This window comes from Haliotis rufescens, unplaced genomic scaffold (genome assembly GCF_023055435.1).
Source record: "Haliotis rufescens isolate VD_foot unplaced genomic scaffold, xgHalRufe1.0.p SCAF_6, whole genome shotgun sequence".
Classification (NCBI taxonomy): Eukaryota; Metazoa; Mollusca; class Gastropoda; order Lepetellida; family Haliotidae; genus Haliotis; species Haliotis rufescens.
Window position 1 is genome coordinate 32,211,529 of NW_025964334.1, and position 24,716 is coordinate 32,236,244.

At 40.6% G+C, this 24,716-nt stretch overlaps 1 protein-coding gene and 1 long non-coding RNA gene across 2 annotated transcripts; one reads left to right on the forward strand and one right to left on the reverse strand.

Moving 5' to 3' along the window:
• Window positions 1-215: 215 nt before the first annotated feature.
• On the forward strand, window positions 216-9,857 carry LOC124115071 (glycosyl hydrolase YngK-like). The gene is made up of 3 exons (XM_046475913.2): window positions 216-370; window positions 2,890-3,071; window positions 3,613-9,857. The coding sequence occupies exons 1-3, from the start codon at window positions 229-231 to the stop codon at window positions 4,852-4,854; spliced, it is 1,566 nt and encodes a 521-aa protein (XP_046331869.1). The 5' UTR covers window positions 216-228; the 3' UTR covers window positions 4,855-9,857.
• Window positions 2,748-24,135, reverse strand: LOC124115072. The gene is made up of 3 exons (XR_006857939.2): window positions 23,902-24,135; window positions 11,913-12,005; window positions 2,748-3,411 (listed from the first exon to the last, which is right to left on the reverse strand). It is a non-coding gene; the product is annotated as an uncharacterized LOC124115072 (long non-coding RNA).
• Window positions 24,136-24,716: the final 581 nt, after the last annotated feature.

The following is a 24,716-nucleotide window of genomic DNA, read 5'->3' on the forward strand; positions in this document are numbered from 1 at the left end:
TGTTACCTAGATCAGCGACGCTAACACATAGCTCCACTTTCTAGTTTTTAAGTGATTTACTCCGAATTACTTAATTATGCTGCACGTTTTGGATTGGTGATTGTTCAGTTGTGTCATGTGTGTATGTTGCATCAATAATATGTAGATATGATCGCCCATATTTAAGTAATTAGCCAATAACACTTTGGCCCGTCTTGGCCCGGCCCGGCCCGACTTTTAGGCAATCCCATGTTTCCGTTCCCTGTGGCCCAAGTGACACGGTTTTCATCTAGTCAGTGTATTTTTTGTAATATCATAACCCTGATGAAGACATTACTTGAGTGTATTACGCTCGTGTGCATTCTGTGTGGCGTGCAATACACAAGGGCTGGTAAGTGACATTAACCTGTATATTTCTGAAATATACCTGCAACCTCGGGGTATCGCGGTACTTGTCATGTACGCTGAACGGAACAAAATCCACTCACTAACCTTTATGTTTATTCGTGTTCTCTGTATCAGATATCATTCATGTTATCAAACAATGCATATTTTACTGATAAAAGTTCATTATTTACATTAGTAGCTCCGAGTAAAAGCCGGGCCTCGCGCTCTGTTTGACAAGGGAGAGAACTCCATCGTATCGCGGTACAGAGAAAAGTTGTGTATGGAGGTCCGAATTGGACAAAAAGAGGACATAATTCTACCAACCACTTGGTATGATCATGCCAGACATCAGTGATTTGTTCAGACAAGTGCAAAGACAGCACAAGTAAAATCCTAAATGTGTTATCAGCAATAGGTATTCAAAGCATATTTATCGAAAAGTATGAGAAAATGATATTTTAAGATTGTTTAAAAAAAAATGGATGACAATAATTTGTCACAAAATGGAAATATGTTAAAAGTCAACAATAATGTATATAAAAAGCTCTCCTAGTATGCCCAAAGTATGTATTTATCTTTTGGTTACTAGTGAAGAACGTAATTCTAAGTTTGGCATTATGGCCCTTATGATCTCCCAATAGATTCTGGGCACAGAGCGGGAAAAAATCAGCGGACTACGTAACTTCCGTTACCTCATTAGTCGCAATGAATATGCAGATGATCTAGTTCAGGTCGATAAAGAAAGTTTACTTGGGGAACTGCGGGTTATATCGTTGGCCATTGATAGATGGGGGTAAGGCAATATTACAACAGATGCCAGAAATATGTATCAACGCATTAATAACTCCTTACTTACAGCAGACGGAACATTCCGAGGAAATTGAAATTGTTTACGAAGTGAGCACTTCCTGGTTACTGATTAGCATTAATAGACAGCTGCTAAGAGGCGTGTCCCACGTGAACTACCGGAAATCACAAATCCGCGATACGATGAATGCCGCGGTACCATGGGGTCCGAGTATACTACTCAAAATACATTGTAGTTAAAGAACACCCAATTGTTTCATATGATATTGTTATTCTGTCATCTCGGATTAATTGGTCATATAACAAAATTCTTTTGAGTTGTAAATGGCAATTTTAGTAAAATTATTTTAAAAAACGATTAATTTGGTAAAACCGACAAAAAATACAAGTTTAACCTTTTGACGAGATATTAACACTGATATACATGGTAATTACCATGAAACGTCAACATCACAGTTCACAAACAGCACTAGTTGTAAATGTACGATTTTACATAATGACACCCAGGAAGAAGTGTGAATATCCACGGTCATAACTGTCACTAAATAAATGTCAATAATTCAGTATGAGGCGACTAACGGGATCGGGTGGTCAGGCTCGCTAACTTGGTCGATGCATGTCATCGTATCCCAATTGCGGGGATCGATGCTCATGATGTTAATCACTGGATTGTCTGGTCAAGACTCGATTTATTTACAGACCGCCTTCATATCGCTGGCATATTGCTGAGTGCGGCGTTAAACAACAAACAAACAAACAAACAAACAAAGAAACAAATGTATCCCTTTAAAAATAGATTCGAGTCCTGCTGGCCGGGCTGCTGCGCCGCATCTTTTGTACATTTCTTCAACAGACAGTTGCCACATATGCCGTCAATTTAGGATATAGCTGGAATATTGCTGAGTGCGGCGGTAAACAAGAAACGAACAATGATTCAGTATCGTGCATGTAGCGTGCGTCTAATGAGGTCATCAGTAATTGTCCCCCATTCATGTGTCAGTGAATATACATGTACAATCCGATCTGTCTGTTCATTTGACGTCGTTTTCTCTGGCCACGTCGGTGTTGTGGCGTCGACTTTGACCAGCTGGAAACTACCCTCATAAGGGAACACGTTGTTTGACTCGATGCTGCTAACGTCAGGGTGAACTTGACGTGCCAGACGTAAACGTTGAAGGCGTTGATTCCTCGTCGTTGTCATCTCTCTATTACTCTAGACCCTGATACCACGCAACACACTGTGTAGCGATAAATAGCACGTCCAAGCGCAGTCGCAATCGTACAGTCCATGATCATTTGCGACGTGGGCGTAACCTGTCCCCAACTGCGCAATGCCAGTTCCTCTCCCTTGTTGTTCAGCAGGTATCCTTGCCATGTTCTCAGGTGTTTCACTGTTGACTGATGACCTTATTTTGCCATGGCACCGTTTAGATACCATAACAAACCCATGCTTCATACCCATGCTTCACGTGCAGTAAATGTTCATTTTACACGTTCAACATCGACCGAACGCAGCGACGATTTTAAATTTCTTATATTTCGTCGATCAATAATGGAACCGGTCTAACCCTCCGTGAATGTAAATTGTGTTTATTTCTGCAAGAAGTTAAAAGGCATGGAATATTTTTGATGACGTTGAATGTTTTGTGCATAATGTTAAATGTTTTGTGCATAATGTTGAATGAGGTACATAACATCAAATGTTTGGTGGAACAGAGACCGTCAAATCTAGCGACGATGGCTGGCCAGTGAGAGAGTTCCGAGCTGTGTGGGTGGCCACAGTGGCGGATATCGACTGGCCCCTGTCCAGCCATCACTCCACCTCCCAGCAGAAGGCGGAGCTGGTCCTCCTCCTGGACAAGCTGCAGCAGCTCAACTTCAACGCCATCGTGTTCCAGGTATACCCAAACTCCCGCAGCATCGTGTGTTAGAAGTTCATCTTTGTTGTAATTACTTTTAGACATTGGAGTTCAATTTGAATGATTAATGCCAGAACAGTCAAAAACAATTTTTAAAGTTCTTTTAAGTATAAATAGTTCAATTCATTTCGGGGCCCAGAAATCTAAGGCACTGCAGCTGACACTTTGTTGTGAAGTGTTGCCTCCTTGAACCGTACTAGGATCCGCTGAGCATTGGTTTGAATCGTGGATTACCCCTGACTGTGACCCATGGTCTTTTAGTACTCTGTGTTTTGGGGTTTTCAGTTCTCATACATTAAGCTGACACTCCTTGATTTAACTGAAACAAATGATTAAAGCCACATTAAACCCAATTCTCGCACTTACTCTACAACAATGCAACATTTAGACAGGCAAATACGTGTCGACCCTCTCCTTTTTGTAAATTATTTTCATCAACTGCATCGCCTAACGAATAAAGTTTATTGTACATTATATACGACGTTAGGTTGCGCTGAACCCATTCACTGTATATTTGCAGATCCGCTCAGTGGGTGACGCCATGTACAACTCCACACTGGAGCCGTGGAGCGCGTATTTGACAGGCTCCCAAGGCAGGGCTCCTTCTCCCTTCTACGACCCCTTGACCTTTGTGGTGGAGGAGGCCCACAGACGTAACATGGAGGTCCACACCTGGTACAACCCGTACCGAGCACGGGCTGGGAGTACATCCAGGGCCGGACTTGCCCACAACCACATGGCTGTCAAATACTCACAATACGCCCATGCCTATGGGAAGGATCTATGGATGGACCCAGGTGCCAAGGTAGTTCAGGATCAGTGTTACAATGTCATCATGGATGTCGTAAAGCGTTACGACATTGACGGTGTCCATATGGACGACTACTTCTACCCCTACCCCGTTTCAGGTCAAAGCTTCCCCGATGACGCCACCTACAACGCCTATCGACACGGAGGCGGCCATCTTGGACGGGATGACTGGAGACGGGACAACGTCAACTCGCTTATCCAGCGTCTGTATAATGGAATCAAGGCAACCAAGAAGCATGTTAAATTTGGTCTCAGTCCATTTGGAATATGGAAATCAGGGATTCCTCATGGCATAGTTGGGCTGTCGGCTTACTCTGCGCAGTACGCAGACAGTAGGAAATGGTTTGATGAGGGTTGGGTTGATTATTTTACTCCTCAGCTGTACTGGCGGATTGATCCGGCGCAACAGAGTTTCACGCACCTGCTGGACTGGTGGCTGCAGCAAAACTCCAAACATCGCCATTTCTATGCAGGGAGCTATGCAGGCAATGTGGTACATCAAAACTGGCCTCTTGATGAAATTAAACGTCAGGTTGAGGAATCAAGGAAGCGACGTGACAAGCTAAGCCTTGGTGACGTGTTCTTCAGCGCCAAGTACTTCCGGGACAACAGCAAGGGTTTGTCCACCTTGTTCCAGAAAGACCTCTACACTGTTCCAGCTCTCGCGCCTGCTATGCCATGGCTTGGCGTCACTCCACCCCCAGCGCCCTCTGGAGTCAAGGTTTCTGGCAGCACCTTGACGTGGAACAAGGACTGTTCCGGGGTGACGAGGAGCTGGGCTGTCTACAAGGACGAGGCAGACGCATGGGAGTTGAAGAAGATCCTAAACAAGGATACAACCAGTTGGTCAGTGCCCAGTGGCCGCTACGCCATTACAGCTGTGGACAGACTGTCCAATCAGAGTGACGGGGTGGTCGTGGAGGTGCGAGGGAGAGGCAGTATCATTGGCTGAAAATGTTGAACCTAGCAAATACATTGTTTGTAAATGTAATCGATAACTAATAATAATCATCATCGGGGTTATAATCCTAATGACAATATGCTTGTGTATAATTTAAGTCAAGTAGTTTGTTGTTTAACGCTGCACTCAGCAATAATCCAGCTAGATGATGGCGGTCTGTACATATTCGAAACTAGCACTAGCACAGTGATTGACATTATGAGCATCGATCTGGGCAGTTGGGATACGATGACATGCATCAACCAAGTCAGCGAGCCCGACCACCCCCATCCCGTTAGTCGCCTCTTACTACTAGAATGGGTTGCTGAAGATCAGTTCTAAACAGGATCTTCACAGGTAATGAAATGGGGACATATACATACCTCACTAGTCTGTCATACAGACCCTGAAACAAGTACATCCAATACAGCCCTGAGTCTAGATTACCACAGTATCAGGAAATGAAGAGAATCTCTGGGCTCATTTTTATTATATTTATCTGTAAAATATGTTCATTTCAGAGACTAAATGTTAGTCTAAAGTCAAATGAGCTCTACTCCTTGTGTGATTTTTGTGCGAACCCAACCGTTACCTGAAACAAAAGCAATGTGTAGATGCCGCAAGACTCCAGCATATGTTGCACGGGAAATATTACCGTAGTGGGATTTAACCTGAGCGCTTATTGGTCAGAGCAAACGCTGGTGTACCTAAAGCTGGATGACGGGCGTGGCTTGATTCGTACATAAAGCTGACATTCTGTGACGTAACTGGAATACTGTTCAGAGCGGTGTTAACCCAACTCACTCACTCACCGTGATCAAGTATAGACATGTCATGAGGAGATAAATAACGGTTCGCAACCTGGCGTCCATAGGAATAATTCACATCTGGGTAGTTGTTGCATCAGCGTGCTAGGAAGATAACGGTATAGTGAATGAGTGAGTAAGGTTTTATGCCGCTTTAAGCAATGTTCCAGTTGTTTAACAATTGGGGACACGACACGTGTTTCATACATTCACTGGTGTTTATTACGAATCGTCATGAATGAGTGGAACGCTGGTCCTCGGGGCAACGAGCAAACGCTTTAGTGGCTGTCCTAACGTTCTTTCTGAGCTAGTTTTTGTTCAAGAAGCACATTTTTAGACAGTTATGGTAACATTTCTATGATTGTTATCGGAAATGTTCATTCGAATGACAAGAAACATATGTTTTATTTCCTTCACGAGCAGAGTTTGGACTTATAGCACGATCACTGACAGAAAAGTGAAAATGGAGATTTTACAAATTTAGAGAAAATGTAATTGGGAGCAAGTATAATCGCACTTTATTAAGCTACATCTCCTGAGAAAGTGGGAGGAAAAGCCAAATAAACGCAGGTTTCCTTCGTTTACTACGTTTGTGAAACCCACGCGCACAGGTATAGTGCTGACTGACCGAGGAAAGAACGAGTCTGTGATATGCGGATCCTGGAACGGTTAAGGGGTGCAACCAATCTCAGTGATGATAACCACTTAGACACGTAAAATGGCCCTAAGTCATAACGCTGTCATTATTTTTCATCGTTTGTTTGTGTTTCTTGTAATTTGCTTTTTTGATGTTTATATTTATTAGCGGTTTTCTGTTGTTGTTTCCGAAAAATTATAACCATTAATATTGTATTATTATGTCATGTATTGTTTTTCTCGATTGGGAATAATATACTGATACAAGATATAAATTAACTCAATTGCGTAGATCGATGCTCATGATATCACTGGATTGTCCGGTCCAGACTTGATTATTGCTGAGTGCAGCGTTAAACAACAAACAAACAAATTAAATTAACCAAGAAGATGCGGATGTGTTACCATGGCTCACTTGGGGCTTCATACACACATATGTGCAACCAACCGTACAAACAAGGGCATGTTACTCGTCTTGTCATAAGAAGCGTGGTTCTACCCTCTGATTATTTTAATGCCCTTCAATATAGACAACAGCACATGTGGTTTGGCTTAGGACCAAGAGCCCATGACCAGACCCCTGCAGTGTGCTTCATCACGGGAGCTTGTGGTTACATTTAGTTCTCGAAAACATTGTATTGGTAGTGGAATAAATATAACAATGAATAAGATTCTACTCCTGCTATATTATTGATAATACCAGGTTGCATACTCAACTGAATAAAGCCATCAATATGCATACTCATATTGCTGTTTATTATAAGATAGTATTAGCTAAAATATTTTTCGATAAATGGCTTCCTCCATTGTCGCAGTTTTGTTAATAATTGCATCACTGAAATGTTCAGATATCGCAGCGCTCGCTAAACTGTTTAATAATTTCTGAATTGGTGTCAAGAAACCTATTTGCGTTTGAATGTTTAGGGAACAAAGAAACGATTATGAGATAAATGAAATAAGCCTGATCACAATCTAACATTGAATGTTAATACAGATTACATTTACAAAAGGCACAGCAACGATTGTATTTATTGCGTCATCTGAGCCATTCTAAAACCAGTCTATAAGACCTTCATACAAAGTATCATAACCATTAATGTCCACTGCTGTCGTTTTTAACATTACAAACAATGTTAATTTAGCCGGGAAATGTTGATAATCTTCAAATTTATATATACACGATTATGTGTACCTGCACTATCCTTTATTGATATGAAAACATGACTTGGTCCATTAGAGTTACACCTGTCCTACTCTAATTTCTATGACAACAATATTTGTACTGTTATCCTCGTTACGACATAGGGGACAATGAAAGCACTGAAATGTTGTTTATGTTTGGTATCATTTGGATTGAAAGAATAAGCTCTACAAGCGTGTGGAATCTCATTGGTGTGTGTCATCAGTTCGCCAAATGTTACACATGGAACTTCGCCCTCGAATTGTCACAAACTACAGTGCTCCATGAAGGACAGACTGTTTCTTTCAACAAATCTGTCAGCAATCGTGTCACAGTTGGAATCTACCCCGTAGAGAGACTCATTTGGAAGCGCAAGTCTCCCCAGGTATGTTGATATATTAACTTATTGATTTTAATATGTATTATTGGTCCGGCCAGGCCCGTGTGCGAAATACGCTGCAGTCGGAAAGCGCACGTTAAATCTATATCAGTCAGTCAGTCAGTCAATATGTATTTTATAGTCTATACTTTCGACAAATAGTTTAAGTTGTCTGGTTGACAAAACATGTCACATCTCCGAAAACAAACCATTCAAAATAGGAAATTGACAATCCGCAATGCAGGATCGGTTATTTTATGCATTATAACAACTGGAACTTTTGCGAAATGTACCAAAAACCTAAATTATTGCGTAAAAAGTCTATGAAACTAAAATAAAAAATTATCAAGATAAGAAGTTCTCTGTTTATGATATCAACCAAAATTTGTCAAGATTTCTGTCCGACTTGCGATAAATTGTACTTGCGTTTTGAAAATCTTCTTGATAATTCCCATAGTTATGCTCATATCAGAAATATTCAGACAAAGAAAAAATATTAAGAGCTATATTTATAGATACTGCTTTATGTGTTCATGTAAGATATTTATTAATTATTATGGTTAACGGTTATCCATACGTGGTGTTTCAATTAATTGTTTTCGTAAATATTATGGGGGCACGGGTGTCTCAGTTGTGTGGGTCTCCGCAATTAGCTGTGTCGACTTGCGTCACTTGGGCACACCAGAAACATACAATTGTGAGTTCGAGTGCCGGTTCTCGCCGAGTATGTTTCTAGCTGGCCAGGCATCACTTCGGGCTTTCCTCCCACTTTTAGCTGACACGCCGTGATATAACTGACATACTTTCAAAACGGCGTAAACCCTACTCACTCACTTACCAACATTATTTTGGATATATATGACTCAATAAGATGAATATTTTGTATTGAACATTAACTAATAACTGGATTGAAATCAACTCAAAAACCCAACAAGCCCAAAGGGCTAGTATAAAAATGAAATGTATTTATCTGATTATATTTAATGACTACTCACTTCATTGTATTTATATCCTCATGTTCTAAGAGAGGGACCATCAGACATGGAGATTATTAAAATTATGACATACAATGTGTTTCCATTCAACTTATCCCGCGTGTTACCTGAGTGTATGGGACAGCAAGGGTCTACAGTGGACCAGCCTTTCAGGGGACAACAAGAAAAAAGTTCTCAATCAACTGCCTGACAAACTTCACGGTCGACTGACTCCAGACACGGAGACAGACTTAATCAACGTTTGGACAGGGTTCAGGGACATTTTCAAGTTCGTAGTTGGCGGGGAAAGTAGTGACGCACGACAGTTGCACGACATGGCTAGGGAGTGGATACAGTTACTTCTTAGAGTAGGGGAGAAAAGGAGGGGCTGCTTGAAAAAGAACATCACTCCCTACATGCACTGCTTAGTGTACCATGTTCCCGTTTTCATGTCGAGGCACGGGAATATTGGCAAATTTAGTGGACAGGCCCTTGACAAAATAAATGACGATATCAAAAGGATTCACCAGCAGAAAACACAAAAGTGGGACGGTCCCATTGAGACTATGACTGTCAGAAAGCGTGTCGAAAGTCAGTCACACTTGGCTAGGACAAAACGACCTTACACAAAACGTAAGCTTGAGTACTGGGAATCTGAGCTACAAGAGGCCAGAAGCGCAAAGAGGGCCAATATACAAAATGACATCAGCAGCGTTGCTCCCAGTACTCAGTCACATTTAGATGACATGTGTGTGGCTGACTTGCGAGACAAACTTGTCTCACTTGGAGTACACACTAAAGTGTCTTCCAGGGAGAAACTAATTGACCTGATCCATTCAGCAATGCATATTTAATCTGCCCGTCAGGAAACTGACAAATGTATAATCATAACTAATGATATCTAACCAACATTTGTTTTCAAGTTCAAAGATGTGTGAAAAACTTGTCCAGACTAAAATGTATTGTGTATAATGCAATGACCTGTGATAATGATTTGTGATTGTTTAAATAATGTGGTAAATAAACTTCTTGGAATACTATATTTACTTTGTATATATCATGTCCCCTCGTTATCCCATGAAATAACATGTGGCTTAGACTACTTGCCAACCTCTGCCTGGGTATTCCTGTACATGACCGGATGCACCGGCTTAATTGCCTACCCCCACTGAGCGTCCTCGCCAGTGGATACTGACCTATACATATATTTGTGCCCCGAGTAAAGGGATGTAACTCCACATAACTTTAAACGTCCTGTTATTATGGTTAATAAAAGTTAAAAGTTAACTGTGAAGGTGTTTATGTACACCTCTGATAATTTGCATAGACATAGAGAAAAGGTTGATTGTTATGATATCGGTTGAAACGTTTACGTTTCTACATTATTTAACTGTTAATCGATCACTGAAGTTCGGTGTTTTCACAGAAATTGGGGAATTACACATACACGTAGAAGCATCGAGTAACATATTTCAAACGTAGTTTTAAATGTTTCCCAAATGCTTTAAACATTTGTAAATTATTTCACTATAAAAACATGTAATCCAATCATTTAAGTCCAGTGGAAACTTTATTGAATATTTCAACCTTACTACAGAACTTTGAAACTACGCGTCCTCTTTATCTATCACCATTTTACGGTTGAGTGATTTCAACGTCGGGTGATACTCATGGCACAGATTCTTGGGTATGAATACGCATTAACAATTTCCCGTCATTTTATATACGCTTTATAATTAGCAAATGCGCATGGTAATTACTAAGCTCATGTTTCAAATAAGGAAGTTGAAAGTAGAAACGTAATATTGGACCCGTGATAAGTGGTATGCGAGCAGCAGCAAGAAAGATGCATGGCGGATATACCTGTATACACCAGGAAAACATAGAAACACCACCACTTCTCTATTCATTATATGGACTTGCTATGTATCCTTTCTCATTGACTACATGTAGCATTGACATCCTTTTGATAAATATCTAAGATACTCTATCTGGTGAAATGTTAGTGTACAGACATAATACGGTTCGCCAAATGGACACTAGTAGCGAGTGAGTGTGAGTGAGAATGGTTTTACGCCGTTTTTAGCAATATTCCAGCAATATCACGGCGGGGGACACCAGAAATGGGCCTCACACATTGTACCAATGTCGCGAATCGAACCCGGGTCTTCGGCGTGACGAGCGAACGCTTTAATCACAAGGCTACCCGACCGCCCCTCCCAAGCATTGAGTCATATCACATGATGGTGAGAAGAAGTGGGAAAACATAATGGAGTCGTCAAGTAGCTGTTACCACAGGACTGTTACACAACATGTCATTACATAATTCAGTTCGGTTTCTGTATTTCAGTAGACTTGTTCGTTTGTTTGTTGTTTAACGCCGCACTCAGCAATATTCCAGCTATATGAAAACGGTCTGTAATTAATCGAGTCTGGACCAGACAGTCCAGTGATTGACATCATGAGCATCGATCCACGCAATCAGGATACGATGACATGCATCAACCATGTCAGCGAGCTTGACCCCCCTATCCCGTTAGTCGCCTCTTACGACAAGCATAGTATCCTTTTACGACATGGTATTAGTCGCCTTTTACGACATGGTATTAGTCGCCTATTACGACATGGTATTAGTCGCCTTTTACGACGTTGTATTAGTCGCATTTTACGACATGGTATTAGTCGCATTTTACGACACGGTACTAGTCGCATTTTACGACATGGTATTAGTCGCATTTTACGGCGATTATGGGTTGCTGAAGACCGATTCTAACTCGGATCTTCATGGGTAATAGTTCATCAGTAATATATATCATGTAACATTAAAAAATCAATAATTAGAAATTGAATTAAAGAGAACAAACATAAAAAGACCACAAACATTCCATTCCAGATTACCTTGGAGTGAATGAGTTGGGTTTAACGCCAATTTTTAAAGTGTTCGGGTTATATCACGGCGTGTCACCTTAATGTTGGAGGGAGACCCGAAGTGGTGCGGGGTTCAGACGTTTACCACTTTCGTGAAACCCACTAGCATGAGTATGGTGCTGACAAATCTAGAATTATAATTGGGGCAAACCTGGATTCGAACTCACCATCATAGGTTCCCGGTCTGACCAAGGGACGCAACTCTGTACAGCGAATTGCGGCGCCTTAGACGACTGGGCCACCCGTGCCACCAGATGACCCTGGAACCAAAATATATTGGTAACTATTACGTACCATTGGTATTTTATCACACATATCATAGATAAAAAGAGTATTCATCTTGGATATTGAATAGATACCGTGTTTATACACTTAGAAGACTAACATCCTTTGATAAAGTCAACAATTAAAAAAGAAAGGATGAAGATTTTGTCGGCCCCCCTGGCAAACGTTTTCAGAAGATACCTTGCTGAGAGCGGCTTTTATTCACGAGTACCTTAAACAGACTGTATTTCATTTTCAACTCAAACGTGTTTGTCATTAATAAGATAAAAATAATCGCCGACAGATTATTTTCCAAATCTGTTCATGTTTTTAACCAAGGTGCTCAAAGTCATTTGATGTACTTCGCGAGGCAAGACCCGTTCTATAATAATGTAGATCTTGATTATCGATCAGATCGTCTTGACAAGGCGCCGTCCTATTGTTAAAAGCATATGCCAGTAATATGACAGGTGGAACCTGATTGGTCAACAGGAGCGACATACGAGGGGATATCAAAAAGTTTTGAGCCTCACACAGAAAAAGTAAAAGAATTGGATTGTTACTACTTTATTTTTCAACATAGTCCCCTCCCAACTCCACACACTTGTTCCACCTAGTTTGCCAGTCAGTGATGCCTGATCGGTAGAAGTCAACATTCTGGTCCCCCAACCAACCCTCCACAGCAGCAGTTAGCTCATCGTCATCTTCAAATCTCCGGCCCCGGAGGTGTTTTTTCAGCCTGGGAAAGAGAAGTCACTAGGGGCTAGGTCTGGAGAATAGGGTGAGTGAGGGAGGAGTTCGTAGCCACATTCTTGCACAGCTGTCATTGTAACACGTGTGGACTGGTGCGTTGTCCTGGTGAAGCAGAATCCCACGACGGATTTTTTCACGGCGTTTCACCTTGATGGATTGGCGCACCTGCTTCAATAACTTGGCGTAATACTCCCCATTCATTGTGGTGCCATGGGGCAGGTAGTCGATGTGAATCACTCCTTTGCTGTCCCAGAAGATGGTCATCATAACCTTCTTGGTGGATTTGGTGGCTTTGAACTTCTTTGTCTTTGGAGAAGTGGCGTGTTTCCATTCCGTCGACTCCTGTTTGCTATCCGGATCATAATGATAAACCCAGGTTTCATCACTGGTTACAATCCTAAAATGAAAATCATCTGGGTTGGCGTTGTACCGAGTTAGCAAGGCTCCACTGATGGTGACCCTTGATAGCTTCATGTCATCTGTAAGCATTCTGGCACACACTTTGGACATGTGGAGTTTGCCATGAATTATATTATGTATGGATCCATATGATAGGCCTATTGTTTCTTCTAGCTCATGGAAAGTAATACGGCGGTTTTACATCGCTAGTTCGTGTACAGTGTCAATGTTTTCAGGGCTGGTACTGGTTGATGGCCGTCCGGACCGGGCATCATCTTCTAAGCTCTCTCTGCCACGCTGAAATTCCTTCACCCACCGTTTGATTGTTGCAGACGATGGGGAAGACTCTCCATAAACTGCAGTCAATCGCTCTTCCACCTGTTTGGCAGGTTGACCCTCTCGGACAAGGAACTTTATCACCGCTCTGTACTCAGATTTGTCCATTTTGCCAATTCACTAAGGGTAGGTCTCTTCCACGAAGTATTGTGACAAAATAATTGCAGCCAGCAATATGTTTCTACATAGCATCAGTAGCTAAGACATTCATGTACATCAGGTGTAGCGCTAGCGCATTGTACCATTCGACCAGGAATACTTTTTGATATCCCCTCGTAGAAGTGACATTACCAAAATAACTAAAATCTACTCGTCCGCTCGTTTTGACGAGTAGCAGCATGCGGTCCTAGAAAATAACGCCGGGGGATTCCGGGAGAATAATACTGAATCATAAGGCTTTATGTATGTAATTGTGTTCTTGTATTGATTATAATAAGGCGCCGTAATTTATTTTTTTTAGAAATGATATTCGTGTTTTTACATCAGTCTCCCATTTGTTGACACAAGTCATGGTTATTCTTATTTGCATATCTCCTACACAATTGTGCTTCATTCCACCGCGATTGTTCTTGATCATTTCTATTTACATACATTTCTTTTTCTTATAGGGGCGGTCGGGTAGCCTAGTGGTTAAAGCGTTCGCTCGTCACGCCGAAGACCTGGGTTCGAATACCGACATGGGTACAATGTGTGAAGCCCATTTCTGGTGTCCCCCGCCCTGATATTGCTGGAATATTGCTAAAAGCGGCGTAAAACCATACTCACTCACTCTTCTTATAGGAATCATATTCTCCAAATTCTTTCACTTTCAATTAGGAACTACCCATTTCCTGTGGAATATTGATAACATAACAACATCACTTAGTTCTTATTTGAAATTTCTTTTGTTCATTACTAAATTTCGTAAATTGGTCAGTTTGGCCTCTCAAAGTATTATATTCTCTAAATCATTGTTGGATTGTAAAAAATCTTCATCGCCTATTCTACCATGAATTTGGAATTTACTCGATTCTGATTGGTCAATCAGAGGCTATTAAATCTTATAGCTAAAATGGATAGAATTATCATAAAAACGCCCGCATGTTATCAGAAATGAGTGGGCCACTGTAACTTGATAATGCCCTCATATTACTTGACGACGGGCCATTATCACGCCCGTTGTTAGGTGACGTCATAGGATAGGGATAGGTGACGTAACGTTCAATAGTGACGTCATCTGGTTTGTTCTATGACGTTTCCATATTTGTAAAAGTGGGTCAGTGACATTCGTGTTGATTGCAGTAAATGTTTCAAAATCGACATTGTTGTTTCTTTTTATTTGATAACAAATTCCATCCATTTTAGCTATAATAACGGTAACGCTATTTTTCAGGGCATTATCATTTGCAGAAGCCCTCAGTCTTTTCAACTGCCCTCCTTCGTCGGGCAGTTAATGGAAGACCTCGGGCTTCTGCAAATGATAATGCCCTGAAAAATAGCGTTACCCTTATAACAATAAACCCCCTCTGATTGAAACAGCTGGCTTTACGGCCGCATCACCGCGGAAGCTAATAGCACTTTTTTCAGTCATTGTCGGAAGGCATATTTTAATAATTATATCTACAATTACAGGTTACAAAATGCACAGATGCTGTTACTACAATATTCAAAGGATGTGTGGCAATACATTTCGTGCAGAAAACACGATAGAAATCTACAAAGGGAATGCATTTACGTTTTGGAGACAACAGCTAGGGAACTTGGAATTTTGGCGCTTTCCTATATACGACTGTGACGTCATATCTTTGGCGTCACAATGAGCGATATGACGTCATAATGGTGACGTGCAATGTAGAGCGAAAGCCTTGCAAAGCTTGCTTTGTTTTGTTTAGGAATGCCCACCTCACGTTAGCTTACCAAGTTGCCGTGCTTAAATGCTTTCAATGCCTGTCAAATGTTCGAGTGAAGTATTACGGTGTAAACAAACTGCTTGAGTATATACAGCGCCATATTGTGTTCGGTGATTCCGTAATTCAGATCGATAACCCACTCAAAACACTGGACACAACCCATGCCGCTTCACTCAGTTTTATTTGCTAACACCAAAGAGTTCGCGTTTTATTTAGTCATTGTACAATGGAAATAAACATAATGTGTTTTCAATGTAGAGCTAGGTTACCTGTAGATTTAACCGCGCTAAATTTATAACATTTGAAACCTCACGAAATATCCGAGTTCAGAAAAATCGAATGTGCACTAGTACAAATTTGTTTACGTCATCTGGACGGCATTGTTGACGTCATTGCGTCATACGAATGTTATTGTGACGTAAGGTAGCAATGACGTCACACAAGAAACGACGTCATAGCTGAAGATTGTCTTCCAAGGCGGTGGTCGTGGACAGTGCATATAGTGGTAGTAATAATGAAATTGTTACACTCTTATGTGTTTCAAACTGATTTTACGATATTACCCTAGCTCGGTAAATACAAGAATTATGTAACTCGTTTCGTAAAATCATGCTTGTATAACAATATCTATGTACGCCATTAACAGGGATATTCTCACGATCGAACCAAAATGAGAACGACATGTCTTATTTACTGACTTTTTGCGTTATTTAACTCCTGTACGTTCCCCGGTCGTTAAATAGTAGGAACCGCAGCATGTCCAGGTTCCACTGGCACAAAGCGACCTTAGCGCTACGATGATCTTAACTCCCATACGTTAACATAGGCTTACAATAGTCTTAGCGCAAAGATCGTTTTGTGCAAGCGGGCCCAGGGCCAGAAAGACGTGAAGAAACAGTAGTACGTTTATTACAATCGTATCAATTCATCCGTAATCGTTTTTAATAAAATAATCAGCTTAATTTCGAACATAAAATACGTTTTCAATTCTCGCACCATCTTCCCGAGGCAAGCGTGTCCACTAGCCTGTATCAAAGCCTAGTTCTACTTGGAAACTAGACTTTGATAAAATATTTTTTTTTTAAAAAGCCTAGTGGACGATCCTGCCTCGGATAGATGTTCTCGCACGTTCGTAGTAATAATAACGAAATACATTTCGCTTATATCCTAAATTGACGGCATATGTGGCAACTGTCTGTTGAAGAAATATACAAAAGATGCGGCGCAGCAGCCCGGCCAGCAGGACTCGAATCTATTTTTAAAGGGATACATTTGTTTCTTTGTTTGTTTGTTTGTTGTTTAACGCCGCACTCAGCAATATGCCAGCGATATGAAGGCGGTCTGTAAAATAATCGAGTCTGGACAAGACAATCCAGTGATTGACATCATGAGCATCGATCTACGCAATTGGGATCGATGACATTTATCAACCAAGTCAGCGAGCCTGACCACCCGATCCCGTTAGTCGCCTTTTACGACAAGCATAGTCGCCTTTTACGGCAAGTATGGGTTGCTGAAGACCTATTCTACCCCGGAATCTTAAAGGGATACAATTACACGTATCATTTGTATTGTAAGCGACTCGTTGCTAAGTCTCAAACGTCAAAGCGAAAGTGAATGTTTCTGTGAGGGTTATGGCTGTTTTAAACGGGAATGGTGAGGTTGACGAGAAAAAAACATGATTTGATTACCAAACAGGCTAAAAGACGAATTTATTTAATTAAAAAAAGTATGACTGTTAAAAAACCGAAAACGAAATGTTCATGACTGGGTGACTTTGAATGGGCGGAGATTAATGTAGATGGCAGTGACTGCGAACTATTTTGTACTGTCTGTCGTATGTACCCTCAACTTAAAGGTTAATTACAGGAAATGGTAATAATAACTCAGAACATAAAGCTGTATAAAATCTAAAAGGGCAAGTGAAAATATTGCAGGATGGGTACAAAATAATATCTGCTTGCCCTGCAGGACAAGTTCGGTTAAAGTATTTTTTTCGATCCCTGCTACCAAAACAAAGCAATCAACCAAGCGGGCGAGACTGACCACCCGATCCATTTAGCCAACTCTTGCGACAAGCGCGGGTTGCTGGGGACATGCATTCTGATCCGGAATGTCCACGGGTCGGTTCGGCTTCAAAAACAGATGACACGAGTGGTAATAATATAAGTGCGTGGCATAATGGACTACATTTACCGAACTAATAACCCAGTGTAGAATAGAAGTGACAGACGCGAGGGGAGGGTGGTGAGAGAGCGACTGGACACAAGTGAACGAGGGTTGAACATCAGTGAGGAAGGCAGACATGAATAAACACAACGCAAATATACCCAACTGGATCAGTGTCTGTCTGCTTAACATAATTCGTGGCCACACACCAAACAAGGAAATAGGGCTTAAGTTCTTAGGCAGGGTCACCCCGCTATAAATAACAGTCACAAGACGAATTACGTTTGTGACATATGTCCTCATTGTCGTGTGCACATATGGCGTAGATGGCCGTGTGCAGAACCGGCCATTGGATCTGACGTAACGTTTTCAATACGTTTCCCCCTGAATAAGCGAAGCTTGGCGTGTGCATGAAGTGGGGTGCAAGGCTGTATTTGTACCGTGTGCAGCAACTATAGCATGAACGAATGGCATAAAACCGCGTTTGCTCTCTCACTTACACAATATGGAGTAATTAAGTGGTAAATAGCTAAGTAGGCACCTTGAAGGACTAAACATCTAGTAATCTCTTTAAGTGTGGTTTTACTTTATTTTATTGTGTGTGGGTTTTTTTTATTATGTCACAATGCTATTGGGGTTGATGACACACGGTAATACCATATAGGATGGTCAGTGTATGGTGTACACTCGTGAATAAAAATAATACAACCTGGATCGAAATATAAGGGAGTTTATATCAGAATCGCTGGAAAAAAAAGTACCCACCCTATGGCCTTTGTCGTCTTGCAAGTTCTTGTATATAGGCAACAAACAAACTACACATAAATCCCAAATATCAGAAGGCCTTCAATGATTTACAAAATGTAAATTAAAGGCTGGGTTAAGGATTTTGTATTCGACATGATCACATCTTTGAAAATAGACAGGCATGTTTACTGGAAGTCCCTAAAAATATATTATGTAAAATCCGCTTTTTACCCTCCACCCTTGGTTGTTCTGAATGCAAAAAATCAACAACTGCAAACACAGATTTGATTTTATCACTGCAAACTGACTTTATTTTATTACTATTTTGGAACACTGTTTCAAATGATATTTTTTTGTGGCATTTTGTTTGTTATATTGATTTGATTATTTAAGACACTATTTACCATGTAGTTTGATAGAGACTGCTCCATCCAGTCCATCACGAATGTAGCCTGAGGTTTTATTTTGCATCCAAGCTGCGGAAACCTTATCCCCTCATTGGTTCATCGCTTATTGTGTCAACTATGCCCCATGTGTCACTTCTGCGGGCCATAGATCTCCCCGTTAGATAAAAGTGCGCCACTAGTAAATTAATCAGGATTCCAGATAAAAAAAACCCGGTTTTATATAACAAGATGGCGGCCGCCACGAAACTGGGGGGGGGGGGGGGGGGGGGAGGATGAGAATATCGATTTGAAAAAAGCGATATTATTTGTAGAAGTCGATGACAGAACTTTGTCTACTAATAATAAATGATTAATAAATGAAAAAAAGGAATGAGTCCCTATGTTTGTTTGTGACGTTGCACTCAGCAATATTCCAGCGATATGACGGCGGTCAGTAAATAATCGATTCTGGACCAGACAATCCAGTGATTGATATCATGAGCATCGATCCACGCAATGCATCAACCAAGTCAGCGAGCCTAACCACCCGCTTCCTTTAGTCGCCTTTTACGACAAGCATAGCCGCATTTTACGGCAAGCATGGGTTGCTGAAGTCTTCTTCAACCCCGGATCTTCACGGGGATACAACGCATCTTATGTTATATCTATGGCCGAAAGACATCATAACCAAGCATATGTACATTTAACAAGTATTGACAATGAAACTACGACTTTTGTTTTAACTGTAAAGATGCATTCACAAAACCTAATCGCCAAATAAAAAATGCATACGTTCTGGTTCGACCTCGTTTTCACAATGTTTACGGTATTGTGCAAGGCCTATTTTTCACAAAATGAGACAAATGATAAATTACCTCCCTTCTTCAAGGAACTGGTGCCTTTGCTGAAATGCGCGGCCGCTGTATTCATCTTAACTGGTATTTCTTGTAATGTGTGCGATCGCACTGTCGTGTACACCTTAAATATCTTGACAGACGGGTGCTCAGTCTATTATCGAAAAATAGCACCCAGTCGACCTTATATGATAATAAGGACCGAACTAGGTCGAGTCAGTATACGCTACATACGTCCCTTTCCCAGACCAGGCCACAGCGCTACGTTTATCGAGTGGTATACATCTTGCAAGGGACGCGACTCTTCCCATTAATTACTTGCGCTCAGTGCTACTGAGCGGATCTGTTTACGCATTTGTTTACTGTCGAAGGTCGGCTTGTTGTTATATTAACGTACAGATCGCTAACTATAACTGCCAGGAAGTCTCTTAGGTGGGTTATGGTCGGTTTTATTGTGGTTGTGTCAACAGTGCGAATTCAAAATTTGTTTGCCACCAAGTATGATTAAAATCGATATGGCTCAAGACATATCTTTTAGCATCTTATGTTATCCACGCGTGCCTCTTAGATCCTTTGGGTTAGTTGTGTCAGATTTGTTTGTTTGTTGTTGTTTGACGAAGCACTCACCAATATTTCAACTAAATGACGGCGGTCTGTAAATAATCGAGTTTGCTCATGTATTGTCATTTTAGCCATTAACAATAAGCGGCACTGAACTTTTCAACCAAACCTTGTGAAATCATTTTATACCACCCGTTATTATTTTTTGTGTATCATGCACAATGTTAGACAAAAGGATGTGTTGAAAGTCTCTATGTTCTAACACTCATATGTTGAGTTTGTGTTCTGTTTCCAAAATAGAAAACACTACCATTTACACTGCAAATTAGGGCTGGGACGGGTGACTCGGGTACTCGAGTCTTGTGGGCCCTGAATAGGACCCGAGTACCCACAGGACTACCCAGACCCGTAGATAGTCACGTTATATATTGTTTAAAGACAAAAACATACTATAGCTCAATGGTTACACTAATGTTAAGATTATTTTCTGACGATGCACTCATTCCTTTTGACTTGTAAATGTTTGAGTAAAGATAAAGCTTCAGTCAACTTCAGTGTATGCATGATCTGATTGTTTGATACATGTATCTGAATAGCTTTAGCCAGGGCTGCGGTAAAACAATTACCAATCTGACATTTTGTTCCCTACTCTTGAGACTTGCAGTGGGTACCCGGGTAATAGGGGATCGGGTAACCGGGTAGTAAATTTGAACTCGTCCCAGCCCTACTGCAAATATATCACAAAATAAATGCCTCAATAACTGCAAACTGTGAAAAGTTTTATTGTGGTATGGTAGTTAGTTTTAAGTCTTAATTTCATTTCATCTGTGCTTTAAACTTAAATTTACAAATAAAGCGTATGTGACAGTGTTAATGCACTTTTACACTTCCCAATACAAGGAATAAAATCTGGTATTCAAGTTTCAGTGAATGTTACTTTTGTTAGAAATACAGTCAAAATCAATTGGGTTTCTGTCACTTGCAGAACTACAACAATGGATCATAACAAGCATGACAAATATTACAGTACATCCTTAATATCAGAACTCAGCTATTTATCATATCTAGCTTGTGACAATTTTAACATGATATTCTCGTTTCACATTTGTCAACTGAATAATGTGTTATAGTTCACAAGAAAATTAAGTTAGCCAGTCAGGCAACCTTAATGTTATTTTCATGAGCCCTACTTGAAATTAATGGTTTCTGAACCATAAAAGGTCGGGGATTTAATCTTTCCGAGGACATTTTCTAGTGTGACTTATAACTTGAAAACTACAGCATAGATTCTTCTCAAACGTTGTGTATTAATAGGACAGGTGCTGTGTGAGGTTTGATTTCAATTTTTGGATTTTCTGAAAAAATACAGCTGTTTTTCATTGGGTTACTTATATTTTTTCTACTTAAACATTTTAATCACTGCATGCATTCTTTTGAAATTTAGGGAACAGTTTCCATACTAAAATAGAGGAGGTGCAGTGCACATTTTGATAAGTGGAATTTCTCAGAAAATATACCGGTATCTTGTTTCATGTTTTCAACTTAGAAATATTTTTATACCCCTGACCTAAAAGCTTCAAAAGGGCAGCGCATCATATTTAGGACATAAACATACTGTGTTTTCAATGTAGAGCTAGGTTACCTGTAGATTTAACCATGCTAAATTGAATTTGGAACCAAAAGCGCAGCATGAGGTTTCAAATATTAAATCTCCATTCTACCACGACTAAATAAAATGCCAACTCTTTTGTAATACAAAAATATATTGAGTGAAGTGGCATGGGTTGAGTCCAGTATTTTGAGTGGGTTGTTGATCTGAATTTACGGAATCCCTGACAACAGCCTGTAAACATAATATGGTGCTCTATATGTCCAGCAGTTCCTTTACCCCTTAATACTTCACAAAAACTTATCAGACCCGTGAAGACCCGGGGTAGATTAGGTCTTCAGCAACCTATTCTTGTCATTGATATCATGAGCATCAATCCACACAATTGGGATCGATGACATGCTTCAACCAAGTCAGCGAGCCCGACCACCCGATCCCATTAGTCGCCTCTTATGACACGCATAGTCGCCTTTTAGGGCAAGAATGGGTTGCCTAAGACCTATTCTACCCTGGATCTTCACGGGTCAACTGTTATGATGTCATATTGCTCATTGTGATGCCAAACACATGCAACGTCGTACAAAAGTGCCAAATAGCAAGCTCTCTGTTGACCTTAAAGCTTAAAATACGTTCTCTTTGCAGATTACTGTCATGTTCTCTGCATGAAAAAATTTGCCACACATCCTTTGAAACATCGTACAACCGCATCGTTTATGACTCCTACTAGAACGTCTACAAATTATTATATAAAAGAAACATCGCTGTGTGTTTTCCAATCTCAATTAAACAGGAGACGAACACTGGTCGCGGAAAGGGACAACTACAGACTTTTCATATTGCTTGGATATAGCATGTGGCTAAATAATCGTCGCTACCCCCACAACTGTCGTAAGATATTTATTATTTTTACTATGTATGACTCCTACTGGACCGTCTACACATTATTATATAAAAGAAACACCCCTGTGTATTTTCCAATATCAATTAAACGGGAGACGAACACTGGTCGTGGAAAGGGACAACTACAGACTTTTCATATTGCTTGGATATAGCGCGTGGGTAAATAGTGGTCACTCCCTCCACAACTGTTGTAATATATAAATACTATTTTAACTATGTATGACTCCTACTGGTCACTCTACACACATTATTATATAACAGAAACATCCCTGTGTGTTTTCCAATATCAATTAAATAGGAGACGAACACTGGTCGCGGAAAGGGACAACTACAGACTTTTCATATTGCTTGTATGTAGCGCGTGGGTAAATAGTGGTCACTCCCTCCACAACTGTTGTAATATATAAATACTATTTTTACTATGTATGACTCCTACTGGTCACTCTACACACATTATTATATAACAGAAACATCCCTGTGTGTTTTCCAATATCAATTAAATAGGAGACGAACACTGGTCGCGGAAAGGGACAACTACAGACTTTTCATATTGCTTGTATGTAGCGTGTGGGTAAATAATCGTCGCTACCTCCACAACTGTTGAAATATAATGATTATGTTTACTATGTATGACTCCTACTGGACCGTCTACACATTATTATATAAAAGAAACATCCCTGAGTGTATTCCAAAATCAGTAACATGGGAGACGAACACTTTTCATATTGTTTGTATATAGCGTGTCGGTAAATAAACGTCGCTACCTCCACATATAACTGTTGTAATCTATTTATTATTTTTTATATGTATGTCTGATACTGGTTATTCTACACAGTATTATGTGGCAGTGTGACATGCCAGTGGACTAAATATATATGAAAGATCATTTTATTATTCTGATTGTGTGGGTAGCGATGAGGATTTCAACACTTCTAGCTTGGCTATTCTTGTCTATTATGCTGTGAAGAATGATCTGTACGTGGCTTAACTATGTAAAAAAATGTATTATGCCACGTGTGGGAGTAGCGGCGATAATTTTCCTACACCTTATAGTAGACTAGACAATCAGTCCGTACTTGTCCCTTTCCCAGACCCAGCGAGCCGTCATTACAACTTCCGTGTCTACACTAGTGTTTAGACCGTGTGCAGTCTGCAATTGTCCCTTTCCCAGACCAATGTTCGCCTCCCGTTTAATTGTGTAGAAATAAGCCTGGCTATTCTTGCATATGGGACTGTGTAGAATGGCCTGTCCGTGGCTTAAATATGTGAAAATTATTGTATTTTACCACCTGTACTTGTCCCTTTCCCAGACCCAGCCAGCCTTCCTTCATCACCGCGTCCGTGTCTATATTTAGACACAGAACCGTGTGCAGTCTGCAATTGTCCCTTTCCCAGACCAGTGTTCGCCTCCCGTTTAATTGATATGGAAAATACACAAGGAGGCTACTTTTATATAATAATATGTAGAGAGATCATTCAGCGTCGTAAATAAGTGCATCATACCAGTTGTGGGGTTGCGATGAGGGTTTTCCCACACCTGTATACAAGGCAAAATGAACAGTCTGTAATTGTCCCTTTCCCAGACCAATGTTCGCCTCCCGTTTAATTGATATGGAAATAAGCCAGGCTATTCTTGTGTTTTATGCTTTGTAGAATGGCATGTCCGTGGCTTAAAGATGTAAAAATAATTGTATTATACCACTTGTGCGGGTCGCTACACTATCAGTCTGTACTTGTCCCTTTCCCAGACCGAGCCAGCCTCCATCACCGCGTCCGTGTCTATATTTAGACACAGGACCGTGTGCAGTCTGCAGTTGTCCCTTTCCCAAACCAGTGTTCGCCTCCCGTTTAATTGATATGGAAAATACACAAGGAGGCTACTTTTACATAATAATATGTAGAGAGATCATTCAGTGTCGTAAATATACAAATAATAAGTGCACCATACCAGTTGTGGGGTATCGGCGATGATTTCCCCACACCCCATACAAAGCAATATGAACAGTCTGTACTTGTCCCTTTCCAAGACCAGTGTTCGCCTCCCGCTTAGCTAATATGGAAAACACATTTCCTCTTATATAATGTCAACTGTAACATGCCAGTG

Excerpts from the sequence above, each read along its gene's own strand:
- LOC124115071 (XM_046475913.2), top strand. The coding sequence starts at position 229 with ATGTTTCCGTTCCCTGTGGCCCAAGTGACACGGTTTTCATCTAGTCAG. Across the intron at positions 371-2,889 it reads CGTGCAATACACAAGGGCTG|AGACCGTCAAATCTAGCGAC; the intron begins GTAAGTGACATT and ends TTGGTGGAACAG. Across the intron at positions 3,072-3,612 it reads TCAACGCCATCGTGTTCCAG|ATCCGCTCAGTGGGTGACGC; the intron begins GTATACCCAAAC and ends GTATATTTGCAG.